At 40.7% G+C, this 15,356-nt stretch overlaps 1 protein-coding gene across 1 annotated transcript; it reads right to left on the bottom strand.

The window, feature by feature from the left end:
• Positions 1-8,766: 8,766 nt before the first annotated feature.
• Positions 8,767-14,543, bottom strand: LOC123247232 (3 beta-hydroxysteroid dehydrogenase/Delta 5-->4-isomerase-like). Its single transcript, XM_044676044.1, has 3 exons — positions 14,387-14,543; positions 10,816-10,980; positions 8,767-9,938 (listed from the first exon to the last, which is right to left on the bottom strand). The coding sequence occupies exons 1-3, from the start codon at positions 14,541-14,543 to the stop codon at positions 9,127-9,129; spliced, it is 1,134 nt and encodes a 377-aa protein (XP_044531979.1). The 3' UTR covers positions 8,767-9,126.
• Positions 14,544-15,356: the final 813 nt, after the last annotated feature.

Below are 15,356 nucleotides of genomic sequence, written 5' to 3'. Positions count from 1 at the left end.
TAGATAACTTGAGAGTCTTATCAACTTTGAAACTTGAGAACTGAAGTAAGGTTGGGAGAAGCTGAGATAAAATGCATAACTATAGGATGAGGAAGAACCTGGGAGTTCTAAGAGTTAGTCAATCTATTTATTAAATCCTTATCTTCTGTTTTAGAATCAATACTAAGTATAGGTTCCAAGGTAGAAGAGTGTTAAGGGCTAGTCAATTAGGGGTTAAGTGATTTGCTCAGTCATACAACTAGGAAGTGTCTGAGGTCAGCTTTGAACCCAGGATCTCTTATCTCCAGGTCTGACTCTATCCACTGAGCCACCTAGCTGCCCTCAATCTATAAGGATTTATTAAGTGTGCATTATCTGCCACTGCCATTTCGTGGTACAGGGGCTTGCATAGCTCAATGAAATGATGAACTATGCCATACAGAGTTACTTCAAATGGACAGGTCACAGAGTAGAGCTCTGTCAAAAGATGATAGACACACTGGAAGGGGAAATGGCAAACCACTCTATTGGAGGAGGAAATGAAACCCACTCTAGTATCTTTGCCAAAGAAAACCTCATTGAAAGTATTAAAATGAAAAAAAAAGAGATGACATTGGAAGATGAGATTGTGTCAGGAAAATAATAACATGAATTTGGACAGAGTTTAAAAGAAAGTGGAGGCTAGAGGGGCCTGGCATGCTATGGTCCATGGGGTCATGAAAAATTGGACATGACTAAATAACTAAACCACAACAATGTTCCAGACTCTGTGCCGTGTTCTGGATATTCAAGGGAAGGTCAAAAGACTGTCTCTGCCTTCAAAGAACTCACAATCTGATGATGGAGACATGCAAACAAATATTCAGGATAAATAGGAAATGATCAACAGAGGGAAGGCACTAGAATTAAGAGGGGTTGGAAAAGGCTTCCTAGAAGTTGGGAGAGTGACTGGAGTGGATAGCATGGCAAAGGAGGCAAAGTGGGCCAAAGTGAAGGTATTTTTTTGTGATGGTAACACAACACAGGGCATTCTTTTGCCATAATTTTGTGAGTAGGGTGGAGTATATCTCCAGAGAACCAGGCAATCATTCAGTCAAAAAACTTAAGGGTAAGCCATGTACTAAGAACTGTGCTAGACCCTGGAACTAAACTTGAAAGTGGAATAATCTCTGATCTCAAATAATTTATATTCTCTTCAGGGACACATGTGTATATATATATGTAGGTACAAAAGAGATACAAGGTGATAGGGAGGGGTGAGGATAATAGTATAAAAGAGATCATAGGTTTAGAACTGTCAGGATGTGAAGATACTGCATAAACTGAGACCCAGACAAAGTCACATAGGTGGGAAGTGTTAGAACCAGTAATCCTGCCTAGGTCCTTGGACAAGGCATCCATGATGCCCTTAGGTGCTGCATGTGGACCAACCTGGGACTAGTTCAGTCTTTAGTAGTGGGATGTGGCAGGGCTTTGGATGCAAAGCTTGGGGTCTACCTTCTCCCAAATAATGACATAATGATTAGAACTTAGATAAAATGTGATTGTATTCCCTAGACTAGACATACTTAAGGAAATAGATAGATATAATTCTAGTCAGATGTACTCTCTCTCTGATGAGAGCAGAAAGCAACCTCTGGACCAATTTCCTTTTTCCCTTCCTGGCAGGAATGAAAGCCTTTCTTAGAGAAGGGTAGAAAGAGAAGGGACTAAAGATATTTATTCTGCCTCTCTTCCAGCCACACAATGACCCTCCCTGCTCCTTGTTGAGGGAACAGCCCTAGCTCCATGTAAGCCTTATTACACATGGGGTCTCTCTACAAATGATGTAACACAGTGGGGATTGTTAAAAGGAATATATTTTCAAAGATATAATCACAAATACATAAACATATTCTTTCAAACACATGGGGGACATAATTCTGCTTTTTCATTATCTTCCCATGTCAGTCTCTGGGGAAGGGAGAGGAATTATATTCAAAGCTTAGTTTAAGTTTACAGTAGAATCTAGTCCCAGATTGAAGTTCAAAAACCCCCTTGGGTTTGAATCTCTGGCAACCTGGTGACCCAGGGCTTACATGCACAGCTTACAACTGTACAGCTGTACAGCTACTGCCTATAATCTTGGCTCCAGGGTCTCTATGGCTGGAACTCATCTCCTACACCTGACAGTGAGGACATATAACACAAAGGAGAAACAAACACCCCTTGGTCCATTTTTCTGAGTTCAGGTAAAAGAGGGAGAGCAGGGAAGATTTCTTTCCTCTCACCTGTTCAGTTCATGGCTATACCAGAATGAATGGAGCATTGAGGAGCATAGCAGGAAGACAGCAGGAAGAGAGAGGAATACCAATTTTTAAAATGTAGATAGCCAATCAAAGAAGGCTACATGTTAGACAAATTAAGCATGTTTAAAACTGAGTTATATTGTTTATCCTTTATATAGTTTATCTATCTATGTCTTTATTTGCATGTTGTCTCCCCATTCAATTGTAAGCTCTTTGAGGACAAGGACTATCTTTTGTCTTTTTTTTTGTATCCCCACTATTTAGTATAATTCCTGGCACAAGGTAAGAGCTTAATAAATGTTTACTGATTGATTGATTGATTGTGTCTTCCAGAATTCTATCTTCATTTGGGAAATTCTATAATTCAAGGACAATTCTGCTTCTCAGTATTGTAAGTGTTAAAATTAATGGTCTGGTTAAATATATGAAAATTATAAGTCTTTTATTTACAAAAGAGGTGCAAAGAGTGAAAGCAGAGGAATACAAAAGGGCAGAGAAGACATTAACCTATCTAACTAAATATTGTTCCAGTGCTTGGCTCAGCCAGGAATTAAACTCTCTACAGAAGACAGGAAGGGAAAGCCAGCTATCCACTCACCCAAGTTCCCTCCAAGAGGCAGGACAAGACAATGACTGGAGCTGAAGGTGACTCCTGAGGCCAATTTTCTTTTATGAGCCGACCTTCTTCATGAAGCCAACTCCTTTCTTGGAGTCATCTCTCTTCTTGGAGTCTACTACCCAGCCTCAGAAATTCAGGGCCCTTTATAGTGGATTCTTATCTCCTCCCTTCCTCATAGAGGCCAATCACAGCTTCCAAATATTCTAGAACTGCCCAGGGGGCAGTGTTTGTGGGAAATAGTTCATATCTTCTGGAGGGGTGAATACTCTTTGAAAGGCTTCACATTTTCTGAGGGTGTGAACTCTGCTGACTGAGTTAGAAAAAAAAGATGCTCTTCAAGCATCTTTCTGTCTTCTCACCTAGCACTAGGTAGGGTGTGAATTCACTAAGTGGTTTTCGAGCTCCTCTACTTAGTTCAAGCTTGTGTTGATTCAAAATTATTGTTAACCAAGATATTAACTCCAACTAGGCAAAGAGAATAAAGGATTCCCTTTTCACAAGTGTGAAATCAAAATGAACCAAGAATTCCCTTTTACAGCATATCAGTATGTTTATAAGAGTTAATCATTCCTTCAACAAACCCAAGAATTTCAGACCCCTGGTAAATAAAAAAATAAGCCTTAAACATTTTGCAGTCTCATGAAGATGCCTCAATCTTATAGGCATTTCTGTTATTGCTTTGAATGAAAAAGTGTTAGAAAAAATTATATCTTTCCAATTTTTAGCATTCCAGCCATAGTATTGTCTTGACAAGTATTTTGTTCTTCATAGAAATGGTTAGCAATGGGATGTAAAGGGTGTTAAGGATACACAAAGACATAATTGACGCAAGGATTTGCTGAACCCTTTTCAGGGCTGATTTCCTCTTTTGGTGTCCACCTGCCAATGAGCTCTCACCTGTGACTCCAAGAAGCTGTACCATGAACAACAGCCACAGCCCAATAAACCATCTTGGCAGAAAGGTAAATGGGATGGAGGGCAATCCATAGATTTCAAATCCATCAGTGAATTAGGGGCTTGCCTGCTTCAGGCATGTGAAGACTTATCCCCATGGAAGAGGTAGATGAGAATTTGTTCCAGTGGCCATGAAGGCAGTGGAGCTTGGTTAGACACTGAAGAAGCCAAGGTCATCCACTGCATCCCAAGCCATCACCAGTCATCTTGGCTTTTGTCTTGACATTGGACTTGGATAACTCTGAAAGGGAGAGTGAGTTTGATGACTTTGTACAACTCTGCCTCACCTAATCCATAGGATCTTTTAGCCAGGCATTTCCTCTTTTGGAATGTTCATTGACCTAAGATCAGGAAAGAATAACACTCCAGAAATAGGGGCACGAGGTGATCATGAACACACAGGGCCAATTGGGAAGTGAGCTATCCTGGCCCACACCTGACAGCTCATAGACCTTATGTCTTCACCACCAAGAAGGAAAAAAGAAACGTGAGTGAAGGGCTTTGTCTCTTTATATTAAATCTCAGTTCCCTCTGAGGGAACTCCTTCTGGCTTTGCAACTAACTAGAAAATTTCTCAATCACCTCCAAATCACAGGTTGCCAGAACATTCCACAGGATGGATTTTGGGAAGGAATGTTGGCACATGAGCTGTATAATTCACTAGAAAAGGGAAATCTGAGCATGCTCCTAGAATTGGTGCCTTATAGGCTAGTTCCTCCATTATATTTAAATAATTCTACAAAGGTTTCCATTTTATTTGTGCTATTGAAAAGCACATCTAATTTTTTGAAAATAAGGTGATCAAGATTTTCTTTCATCTACAAGTTTCTGCTGCCATCATGTGGCCAACCACCTCACTGGATCTTTTTCATTTTTTTTATAGAGCCAGTTTTGCTTTTGGACTGCATGTCATATAATACCTCAGATAGAGCCATGGAAGGCATACCAGAGAGAGGCCACAGGGTTCGTGATCTGAGGGCTCCCGTGCTTTTTCCCACCCTCAATACTTAGAATTCTTAGTCTGGAGAAACAATTCAGGGAGACAAGATAATCATAGAATTTCAGAGATGATTTTGACATCAGAAGACTATTGATTTTGCTGGTAGATCTGCAACTTGCTTTTTGTGTGACCTTGGACAAGTAACCTCAACTCTTTAGGTATTTGCTTCCTTCTCTGTAAAATAAGAGAATTGGGGTATGGAGAGTTCACCACATTCTCTTCCAGCTATCATACTGTGGGTCTATGACTTCAGAAGTTATTTAATCCAATTTCTACCTAATCAGGAACTCCGATGACAACCTTGACACTTAATTATGAATGAATAAATGAAACATTTATTCAATACTTCCTATGTGCAATGTGTCATGTTAAATGCTAGGGATATAAATAGAAATGTAAGAAAGACAGTCCCTGCTCTCAAGGGGTTCATATTCTAAGTGAGGGGAGGCAGGAGGGAAGAGAATATTTATTTTTGTTCAGTCATTTTCCAGTTGTGTTTGACTCTTTCTGATCCCATTTGGGTTTTTCTTGGCAAAGAGATCAGAATAGTTTGCCTTTTCCTTCTCCTCCATGTTTTGCAGATGAAGAAACTGAGGCAAACAGGGTTGAGTGACTTGCCCAGGGTCACACAGCTAGTAAGTGTCAGAGGCCAGAATTGAACTTAGGAAGATGAATCTTCCTGATTCCAGGGCTAGTGTTCTATGTACTATGGCACCACCTAAGAGACCTGGGTTTAAATTCTACTTTAGATCATGGGCAAATCACTCAACTCTCATTACAAATGAGAAATTAATAACACTTACAATACCCAAGAGGATTGTCTTTCTGGGCCCGATATAATTCAAGCCAGTCCAGCAATTCAGTCTTGGAACTGGAACACAATAAAACACTCACAGAATATAAAATGCAATAAAAATGATTTTTACTTGTAATAAAAGATTAGAAGAATAGAATTATTAAAAATAGGTGTTATTGTCTTTTGCCCCAAAATCTCCAGGGCAGCAATGCTGGATCAAAAATATAACTAGCTAAAAAGTAGGAATTCCACCAAACCTCAGGAATCCCAATCTTACCACAAGCTAGACTTTTTATACCTCATATGGTAAGGAAGACTTTGAACTTGCCAAATTCTAAAGATGGTTTCCTTGCTCCCTTAAAAAGATACTGAACCAAGTTACATGATCGAATCCGTCCACTTTGTAAAGGGGGAAACTGAGGTGACTTGTCCATGGTCACATATTTATGCATATGAGTGTCCAGAGAGATTCAAAAATCTTTAGACTCCTCAAAGGGATTCATAATCTAAATCTAAGAATCATGGTCTAGGAATAACATGATTGGGGCAGATAGGCAGCACAATGGATAGAGCATTAGGCCTGGAGTTGGGAGGATTTGAATTCAAATCTGGCAAGTTTAGATCAGAAGTCCTGTGAGGCTCATTCTAGCTCTAAAACATGGTGGCTATGGTCATTATTCTGCCTCTACCCAATGACTCTGGCAATTTTTACCATGCTTTTTTTTCCCTGCTCCTAAAGAGCAGATGTTTTATTGAAATTTCCATTTAGGGCTCATCCTCTAAGTTTGCTAGAAAGTTATTAATTACTTTCTCCTGGATACTCTCTCCTTTTTGTTTTTTATGATGCTTCTCCTTTTTTCTATTCTCCTTGTATCTGTCTGATCATTCCTCCACAATTATTTTTGATGATTCTTCATCTCCATCACATCCAATAACTATCATTTTTGTGGTTCAGTCTTTTCAGTTGTCTGATATCCAGTGACCCCCTTTGGAGTTTTCTTGGCAAAGATACTAGAGTGGTTGCCATTTCCTTTTCCATTTCATTTTACAGATGAAGAACCAAGGCACACAGGGTTTAATGGCTTGCCTGGGGTCCCACAGCTAGTAAATTGTCTGAGGCCAGATTATTCAGGAAGTTGAGCCTTCTTGACTTTATGGCCAGCACCCTATGCACTATGGAGCCACTTACCTCCCCAATAACTACTGCTACCCCTGATGATATATCTATACTTAAGGGTTTAATTACCAAAGCAATGCATATGATTCCAAGCCCTGTATATAATACTAATCTTTCTCCTGAGTTACAGTCCTATAGAATTAACTGCCTACTGGACAACTCCAACTGGATATCCCCATGGCATCTCAATCTGTCCAAAACAGAAATAATCATATTCCCTCCTAACTCTCTCTTCTTCTGAACTTCCGTATTCTTTGTGAGGGTAGCACTCTTCTCTCAGATATCTATATTTGAGGATAATTCTGAAGCCAGTAGAAATTTGTCTTCAATACTTTTAATAATTTCTTTCTTTAGCTTTTTACCAAGGAGATCCTGAGAGAGTCAAGCACAGATCAAAGAATAGAACTGAGTGGACTTTGGTTCCCAGAGACATATCATACTTTGCAATCCTGGAAGTGCTCAAGATTGCATGGAGCTAGATATGCCTGAAGCATCCCAGGGTCCTCAAAGCTTTGAGCTTTGGAAACCTTAGCAGCATGAGGTGGGGAGAAGAGGGCTTAAAAAGGAGAAGCAAATGGACAATTTTACCTTTATATTGATGAGAGCTAAGTAAGTGATCATTCCCATTTTGATGGCTCTAAGACCAAAAAGAGAGACCCAAGAATGGACATTACTGGGAGTTGCTATAGAGTGGCACAGCTTCCTAGGGAACCACCCCACTGCCCAACTAAGAACCCATTATAACTTATGGCAGTGGTGGAATAGTATAGGTGCCTTTGTCCAGATATGGAGAGGAAGTGACAGTGACGTGTTTCAGTTGCATTAACTGTCCATAATGTGGCAGAGGAGAGGGTTATCTAATGACCACACAGTGGGAGTTATTGAACTCAAGCCTTCTGGAAGAATGTTAAGAATTCCTAATACTTTAGCTATCTAGAGACAGACATTTTGGGGCAGCACCAGCCTTTTGGGGAAGAAAATGTTCATGAGATAGAGGAACAGCAAGGGACCAAACCATAATACAGAGCAACAGAAATCCCTGGAGTTCTCCCTGTATTCCAACCATGAGTTGTTTGGACAGTGCAGGTTTGATGGGGAGGGAAGTGTCTATCTGGCAACCCCAGTGTCCTGGGGTTCTTGACTTAGTCTAGAGAAAGAAGAGGAAGCTTGTGTGTAGTACCATCCTTTAGAGGCAGGTAGGAAAGGTAGTTGCATTGATGGAAAGACTTCAAGAAAATGAGCTCTGATACAGAAAAGCAAAAAATTCTGGTCTCTGCTCTTTGCTATTATGTATTTTTGGTTGATGCAGGTCATGTGAGAAGGGGATGCTTCTGGAATAACCCTAAGCTAATTTGCTCTTGATGTAGTGACTCTAAGCTCTTAGAAAAGTACCAAAGGTTGAGAAAATAGCCTTTCTAACATCTTCAAATTTGTTTCCCTTTGGAGGGGAATCCAAATCATGGTATTGTACTGTGGGCACATCTGGAGGATTATATTAGGAGAAGGTGAGACTCAGTAGAATGGGATAATATTCTCAATTGTTTTCAGGCTTCTTTGGAGCCTATGGAATTCCTGCCTTTTTTTTACTAAATATTTTGCCACCTTATAAACTTTCAGAGGAGCCAGGGTGCTGTTTACCCAGATTTATAGACATAGACAGTGGTTCCCAGAAAAAACTTGGAGCAAGGCTAAAAAGAGCCAAAGATGACTTTTTTTTGAGAAACTTCAAAATCAAATCTGACCCTTGGAAACCCATGGGAATTTGAATTAATCTGCCATGACTTGGAGATGAAACTCCATTCTTCTTTATATTCAGGATAAACTCTTGATTTTCATGCTAGTAGAAGAAAGTGTGAACAAAAATTATCCTACATCCTAGGTACAGATGAAACAGACATATTAAATATTTTTCATCATCTTTATTAAATGTTAATCAACTTTTTTGCATAGATTAGTATACAATTAGTTTCAAAAGCACAAAAGTTTTTTTTTTTACCATGAATAGGATAGAAACATAAGAAACTGGAAACCATGGACACTTTGCCTTTCTTTCATATCCTTTTTGAAGCAAAGACACATGACTTTGAAATCAATCCTTAAAGTGAATGAATGAATAAATTTTTATTTAATTTCCTTTCCATTTTTCATCATGTCTTTTAGGGGTTTCATTGGTAAGGAGAAAGAAAGGGATTCCACAGTAATGTCTAGAAGTTTTTTAACCAAGGGGGGTGGTGGACAACATGTCCCTCTAAAGGGAGAACCTAAAGCAGTGATTTCATGAATCTCTGCCTCCATGTTCCAATAATGTCCAGATCAGGGGGTCTTTGTCTTCTGGTACTCTTTGTTTTGTGCCATCAGTGTGCCTACCCACTGACTGGTTTTTTGCTTGGCTTCTAGCCAGCTGAAGCGAGGCTTATAACCCAAATCTTTCTGCGCCTTCTTGTAGGAGAAGGTAAAAATACTGTTGGTCAATGTTAGCAGATGACGGTTAAAGGGAGGTTCATATATGAAAATGGGGCATAGCATGAAGCTTATCATCTCTAACAGGAAGGCTGCCCAAATTAGGACTGTTAAAGGAATGCCTACTTTTGACCCAAGTTTGAAGCCCCATTCTTTGGTCATTTCATAGTTAAATTCAGAATAGCTCTGGTGGGGTGTATCATCAGCAATGTAATAGAACTGACCCCCAATGCTTTGGGCCTTCTCGGAGTCTCGCAGGGCTCTGAGTGCCAGGACATGTGCCCAAGCAACATTTCCAACATAGACCGGGTTGGCCTGGGCACCCTCCCTATTTCTTATAAAGGTCTTATCATTATTCAGGGCTCTGATTATTTGATTTTGGAGCAATTGGCTCCCTTCCCCATATATATACATGGGTCTCAAGGCACAGGTGTGCATGGTGGCACCATTCTTAAGAAGTTGCCCATTAGCTGCCAGTACAGTCTTCTCAGCCAGCTTCTTGCTGTAGGGATATGCATTGGTCCATTTGCTTTCAAGAGGTTCACCCTCATGCCCATTTCGTATGTGCTTCACAAGTGAGTTGGGGCCGGCTACTTCCAGAGTGCTGGTATGGAGGAACACAGGCACGTTAGCCAAGGTGCAGGCTTCTAAGAGGAGTTGAGTACCTGCCAAGAAAAGACGTAGAATAATGACTGGCAGAAAGAAGGGAAAGACCTCTAGCGGCCAACCAAGAGGATAAGGTCAGTAAGAGTCAGAATGCATTTATTCAGCCTCAACTTTTTTAGACTGGATACAACTCCAAGTCATCAGAAACGACAGTAAACCTATTTACTCCACCAGTTGTTTCATTGAGTCGTAGCAGAATAACCTACCTTCTTTTACTCGATTTTTAACAAATGTTAGTTGGTGTATACTTATATTAGGGAAGTGCCATAGACACAGTGATCTGCCCTGGTCAGCCTTTCTCAATCTCCCTTAATTCTAGTGCCTTCCTTCTCTATACAGCTTGTTTGTATAGCACAGTACCCAGCACATAGTATGTACTTAATTAATATTGCTTGATTGATTGAAGTAGATCATTTCATTAGAAGAGAGTCCATAGGGGCAGCTGGGTAGCTCAGTGGATTGAGAGTCAGGCCTAGAGACGGGAAGTCCTAGGTTCAAATCTGGCCTCAGACACTTCCCAGCTGTGTGACCCTGGGCAAGTCACTTGACCCCCATTGCCCACCCTTTCCACTCTTCCACCTAGGAGCCAATACACAGAAGTTAAGGGTTAAAAACCAAACAAATAAATAAATAAATAAAAAGGAAGGAGAGGTTCCAATTTATGTTAAATTCTCACAGGCAGGTCACTTAATCTGTTTGCCTTAATCTATTGGAAAAGGAAATGGCAAATCACTCTGATAGCTTTGTCAACAAAACTGTATGGATAGTATGGCCCTTGGGATCATGAAGAATTGTACACAAATCAACAGCAACAGTACTAAGGTGAGAAGATGGTAGCATGTTTCTTTTGGGGAAGGACCTGGGTAGCCTTCATACCTTTCAGATTGACTTTCATGACGACCTCTTTCCTGTTGCATATTCCTGTGTCAATGATGCATGCAGTGTGAATGACAGCAGAGATGCCCTGGCAGGCTTTATGGATGAACTGCTCATCTAGGATATCTCCTTCCAGCACAGTCACTTTGGTCTTGTGCTTGAGCTCTGCACAAACAGAAGGTAGGTTAGTAGGGAGCATTCTCAAAAACATGAGCATGGCCGTGAGTGCTAGTTAGGGCCATGCTACTCCTTTAGGGACCTGTTAGCAGTCAACTGATGAAGAAGCTGGCTTTGAAAATGGAGAACTTATCATTATTGTCATCCACTGGCTGAGGAGCAGAACTTCTCATGGCGACTCCTGATTTCTGGAATCTGTGGACTGAGAGACGAGGAGAGGCACCAGTAATAGGAAGAAGGAAGAGACTTCTGCTTTAGAGTTCTGGGAGTTGAAGAAGATAGAGGTAACATAGATAGGGAGCATTGAGTTATGGAGGAGAGGGAATCATGAGGAGAAGGAGGAAGAGGAGACCAGAAAGAGGGTGGACATTGGCGGCAGGTGAGAGAAGGTGGGGACAGTCACATGGAGCCGAGAGAAAGAGAGAGACATAGAAAGGGGAAATGGGTGAGAGCCACAAGCTTACTTATACTCTTTTACAGTTTCCTCCAGGAACAAAGGATCTTCTCCTCCTGCCCTTCTCCTTTACTTCTTGAGTCTGCCCATGACCATCCCAGAAAAACCAAATTAATTTTAAATCCTGGAGATACTCCAGTATCAGAAGATAAGATGAAGGTACTAGAAATGGTGATGGTGAGGAACAGTGCCCAGCTCATTGCCTGGTTCACATCATTGCAGAATGAAGAGATCCAATTCTGGTGGATTCCACAATTTAGGAAACACTTCCTCCCCTATATCCATTCCTTCTCCCTTGACAACCTTCCGTACCCATACTGGAGTGTGGTGATGGTGGTAGGCAATTGTACAGAAGGACATTTCTTAATGTGATGTTTAATAAAATCAAATTTTAAAATGCCATTCTTCATATTTCAAATGCCTTATTTTAAAATGTCATTCATTTATTATAAGTTTAATTTATTAAAGAGAAAGTGGGTAGTATATGAGATCTGAGTTTTGTAATTTTTCAAATCTTGTCTAACAATAATAGTTAGCATTTAGATACTATTTTATGGTTTGCAAAGCATAACAGCCTTTTAAAATAGATGCCATTAGTGTCTCCATTTTGCAAGTGAGGAACCTGAGGCAGACAGAGGTTGGATGACTCACCCAGGGTCAAACATTTAGTAAGTATCTGAAGTAGGACTGGAACTCATCTCTTCCTGACTCCAAGTTTAGATCTCTTACCCATTCTCCCATCTATGCCTAAAAACAACAGCAACATGAGCAACTGCATGCTTTGAAGTAAATTTGGTCTGTGAACTTCAGGATGCTTTTTTGAAACAAGGGGTAGTATGAGAGAAAGAAAAGAACCGGGAAAGGAGGAGAGTCCAAAAAGTGGGGTTCTATTCCCAGAACTGCCTCTAACTTGCTATGTGACTCTGGGACTATCACTTGACCTTATTATGCCATTGGTTCATCATCTATAAAACCACACAGGAGTGAGATGCAGTGTGGCTTAGTGGATACATAGCTTGGCTGAGATCCTGGAAGACTAGGGTTCAAGACCTACCACAGAGAGTAAGTAAGACTTGAGCAAGCCAGTCTACCTCTCAGCCCAGGTATCAGGAGTTCTTAACTTCTTTGTGTCCTGGACTCTTTGACAGTCTGGTAAAGCCAATGGATCCCTTCTCCAATATTGTTTTTAAATATATAAAATAAAAGATATAGGATTAAAAGGGAAAACAATTAGAATGAAACATATTGATCAAAATATTTTTAAAAGCAAAAGTTCACAGGCCCCAGGTTTGGAACCCCAGCTCTAAGTCTATAAATTACAAATCAGATGCCTTTTTCATGCTTAGAAGGGGAAGTAATGGAAAGCAAGCATTGTCCTCTGCATTTGGTGCTTAAAGGGGAAAAAAATGACAAGCATTTCTTATGTGCTTTGTGTCTAGCACTGTGCTAAGACAACAAATGTTACCTGCAAGAAGCTGAATGGAGATGGGTCCCCTGGCATCCATTTCTCAGGTCACAGTTCTCATCAAACCACAGCTTTGAAAGAATATTTCTGACACCGACCTTTCTCCTAGCACCAAGCCAAGCAAGCCATTGGTCTATCTGGGCAGAGAAAACATACCTCCTTCCCTCTTCTGGCACGGTATTCATTTACTCATACATTCTATTATTTGACAAACCATCATTAGATGTCTACTATGTTCAAAGCATTGTGATAGAGGGCATAGCTTAGGGGATACAAAGGGATACGAGAAGTGTTCTCTGTCTTACCATCATCTCTTATCAGGAACAAACGAAAGTATCATTTCCCAGTTATTTCTATGGCCTTAAAAAGCAAAGCTAATTCAGATCATAGAGAACTATACAGGGAGTCAGGAAAGGAGAACTGAGTTCTATTCCTGGTTGTATCACAATGGTCTTTGCAAGTCAGTACATCCCTTTCTCTGGATCTTTTTTTCTCATCTGCCAAATAGAGCTAATACTTTCCCGACCTCCCTCGCAGAGTTGTGAGGATCTGGGAACAGGATGAAGTCTGAGTGGGGAGAAGGCATTAATTCTGAAAAATCTAGTGCCAGGAACAATTCAGTCTTTGCCCTGTACTACAGAGATTCATTTTAGGAAAGGACTAATAAAGTTTTGCTACAAAACTGACTCTCCCTTTTGGGTCAAATCTAGATTTCTTGATGAGGAAGGGCAGGACCAGATTAAATTATAGATGTTTACTAAAGTTTGTGGATTAGTGTTTCAGCCTCTTAACTTCCCACCAATGCCCTAACCAGTCCCTCTGTCCTCAATAGATTTTGTCTGTAGTTTTATTTCCTACTGTTTCACTTTAAGAGAGGAGTAAAGAGAGTAGAGAATAATAATAGCAGGCTGAGTGATGAAGGGATGGGGAAAAAGAGAATAGTAGGAAAAGGAAATAAATCAAACAACCAGAAAAAAGCCCCAAGGAGGCAGGGATTCAAATGCCCTGTGATGTAGCAGAAAGCAGGGATTCATATAGCCTCATGGAGTTTTCAGGACTGAAAGATTCTTCTAAGCTTTTCTCCTTAAAGGCTGGTGCTTTGCCCAAACTCATATAATTTCAGAGCAATAAAGCTGACAAAGTGCCTAGAAGCCAGCCAGGTCTCTAGACTCCCAGTTCAATATTCTCTCCTCTCTCTCCTGTGGATTTTCTTTGGTGGAGCTTTGGAAATCAAATGAGCCAACAGTGGGGTTCATCTATGTACAGCATCCATGTCCATTTGGGAGGCTTTCCAAAACTGAAACATACGATCACAAGTATAGATTTAGAGATAGAAAGGATGTTAGAAGCTACCGAGCCCAACCCAGGTGATAAAACTGAGGCACAGGAGATTCATTCAGTCCTTTGCCTAGGATCACAGGTCTGCCTGACCTAAGTCCCAAAGGAACACATTCAAAACTCCTGAGCTCACTTACCTGAAAATTCCAATAGCAACTGAGGACTGAAGAATTTGTCCAGGACCCGAATCTCTTCTAGTTCTTTTTCTTCCTCCAGCAATAGACGGACAATCCTCTGACCCAGAAATCCTCCTGCTCCTGTCACCAGACAGCTCCATCCATCCGTAGGCAGCATAGTGCCAAATATCTCTTGAAAGAAAATTCCTACTGATGGAAACACAGAGAACTTGAAAACAGCTTTTGGGATCTAGTCTGATTTCAAGGGAGCCTCTAAAAGATGTCCCCAACTAGATTCAAGCTCTGGGGAATGTTTGGAAGTTGCAGAGAGTCAGATTTTGACTTGCTCTATCTTCCTAAATGGTTAGAGCTGGTCCAAACTGGAATAGACTGGTAGCATAGATGGTGAGACATCAAGTAAAGTCAAGATGGTACCATCATATGGTGAAGGTATTAGAGAAGGACTTCTTACATCAGTTGGAGTTTGGACTAAATGACTTCAGAGTCCCCTTCCAGCTTTAAGAGTCGGTGGATTCTAGGCCTGATCTAATTCCTCTGTTTGTATTTATTCCTAGAGGACTTCTAACCCTACCCAGGCTAGAAGTGAAATAGAGAGTCAAGAAGGAAAAAGCATGCTCACTCCACACCCCCCCCAACAAATCTGATTCCTGTTAGTTGTCAAAAGGCAGTACCTTTCAGCTCAAAATCCTGTGGTCCTCTAAGTAATCCTGGATGCTGTTTGCCCTTTATCACAAAAGACAGTTGCCTTATTTCAGTTTATGTTCTTGGATCCTCCTCCTCGACTCAGAATGTGAGTTTCTACAAATTTGTTTCTTTTTTGGGTTTGTTTTCTCAGTCTTTCTCCTCCCCCTTTAAGCAAGGTCAACCCTTCAGTGATAACTTTATCATGACTTATAGGCTGTATAACGAGTATGTTCTCATCCCAAGGACACAGATTCACTCTCTGGGATATGGGAGGGGAGAAAACATC

This window comes from Gracilinanus agilis, chromosome 4 (assembly GCF_016433145.1).
Source record: "Gracilinanus agilis isolate LMUSP501 chromosome 4, AgileGrace, whole genome shotgun sequence".
NCBI classification, from domain to species: Eukaryota; Metazoa; Chordata; class Mammalia; order Didelphimorphia; family Didelphidae; genus Gracilinanus; species Gracilinanus agilis.
This window is presented reverse-complemented; position numbering and strand designations above follow the sequence as displayed.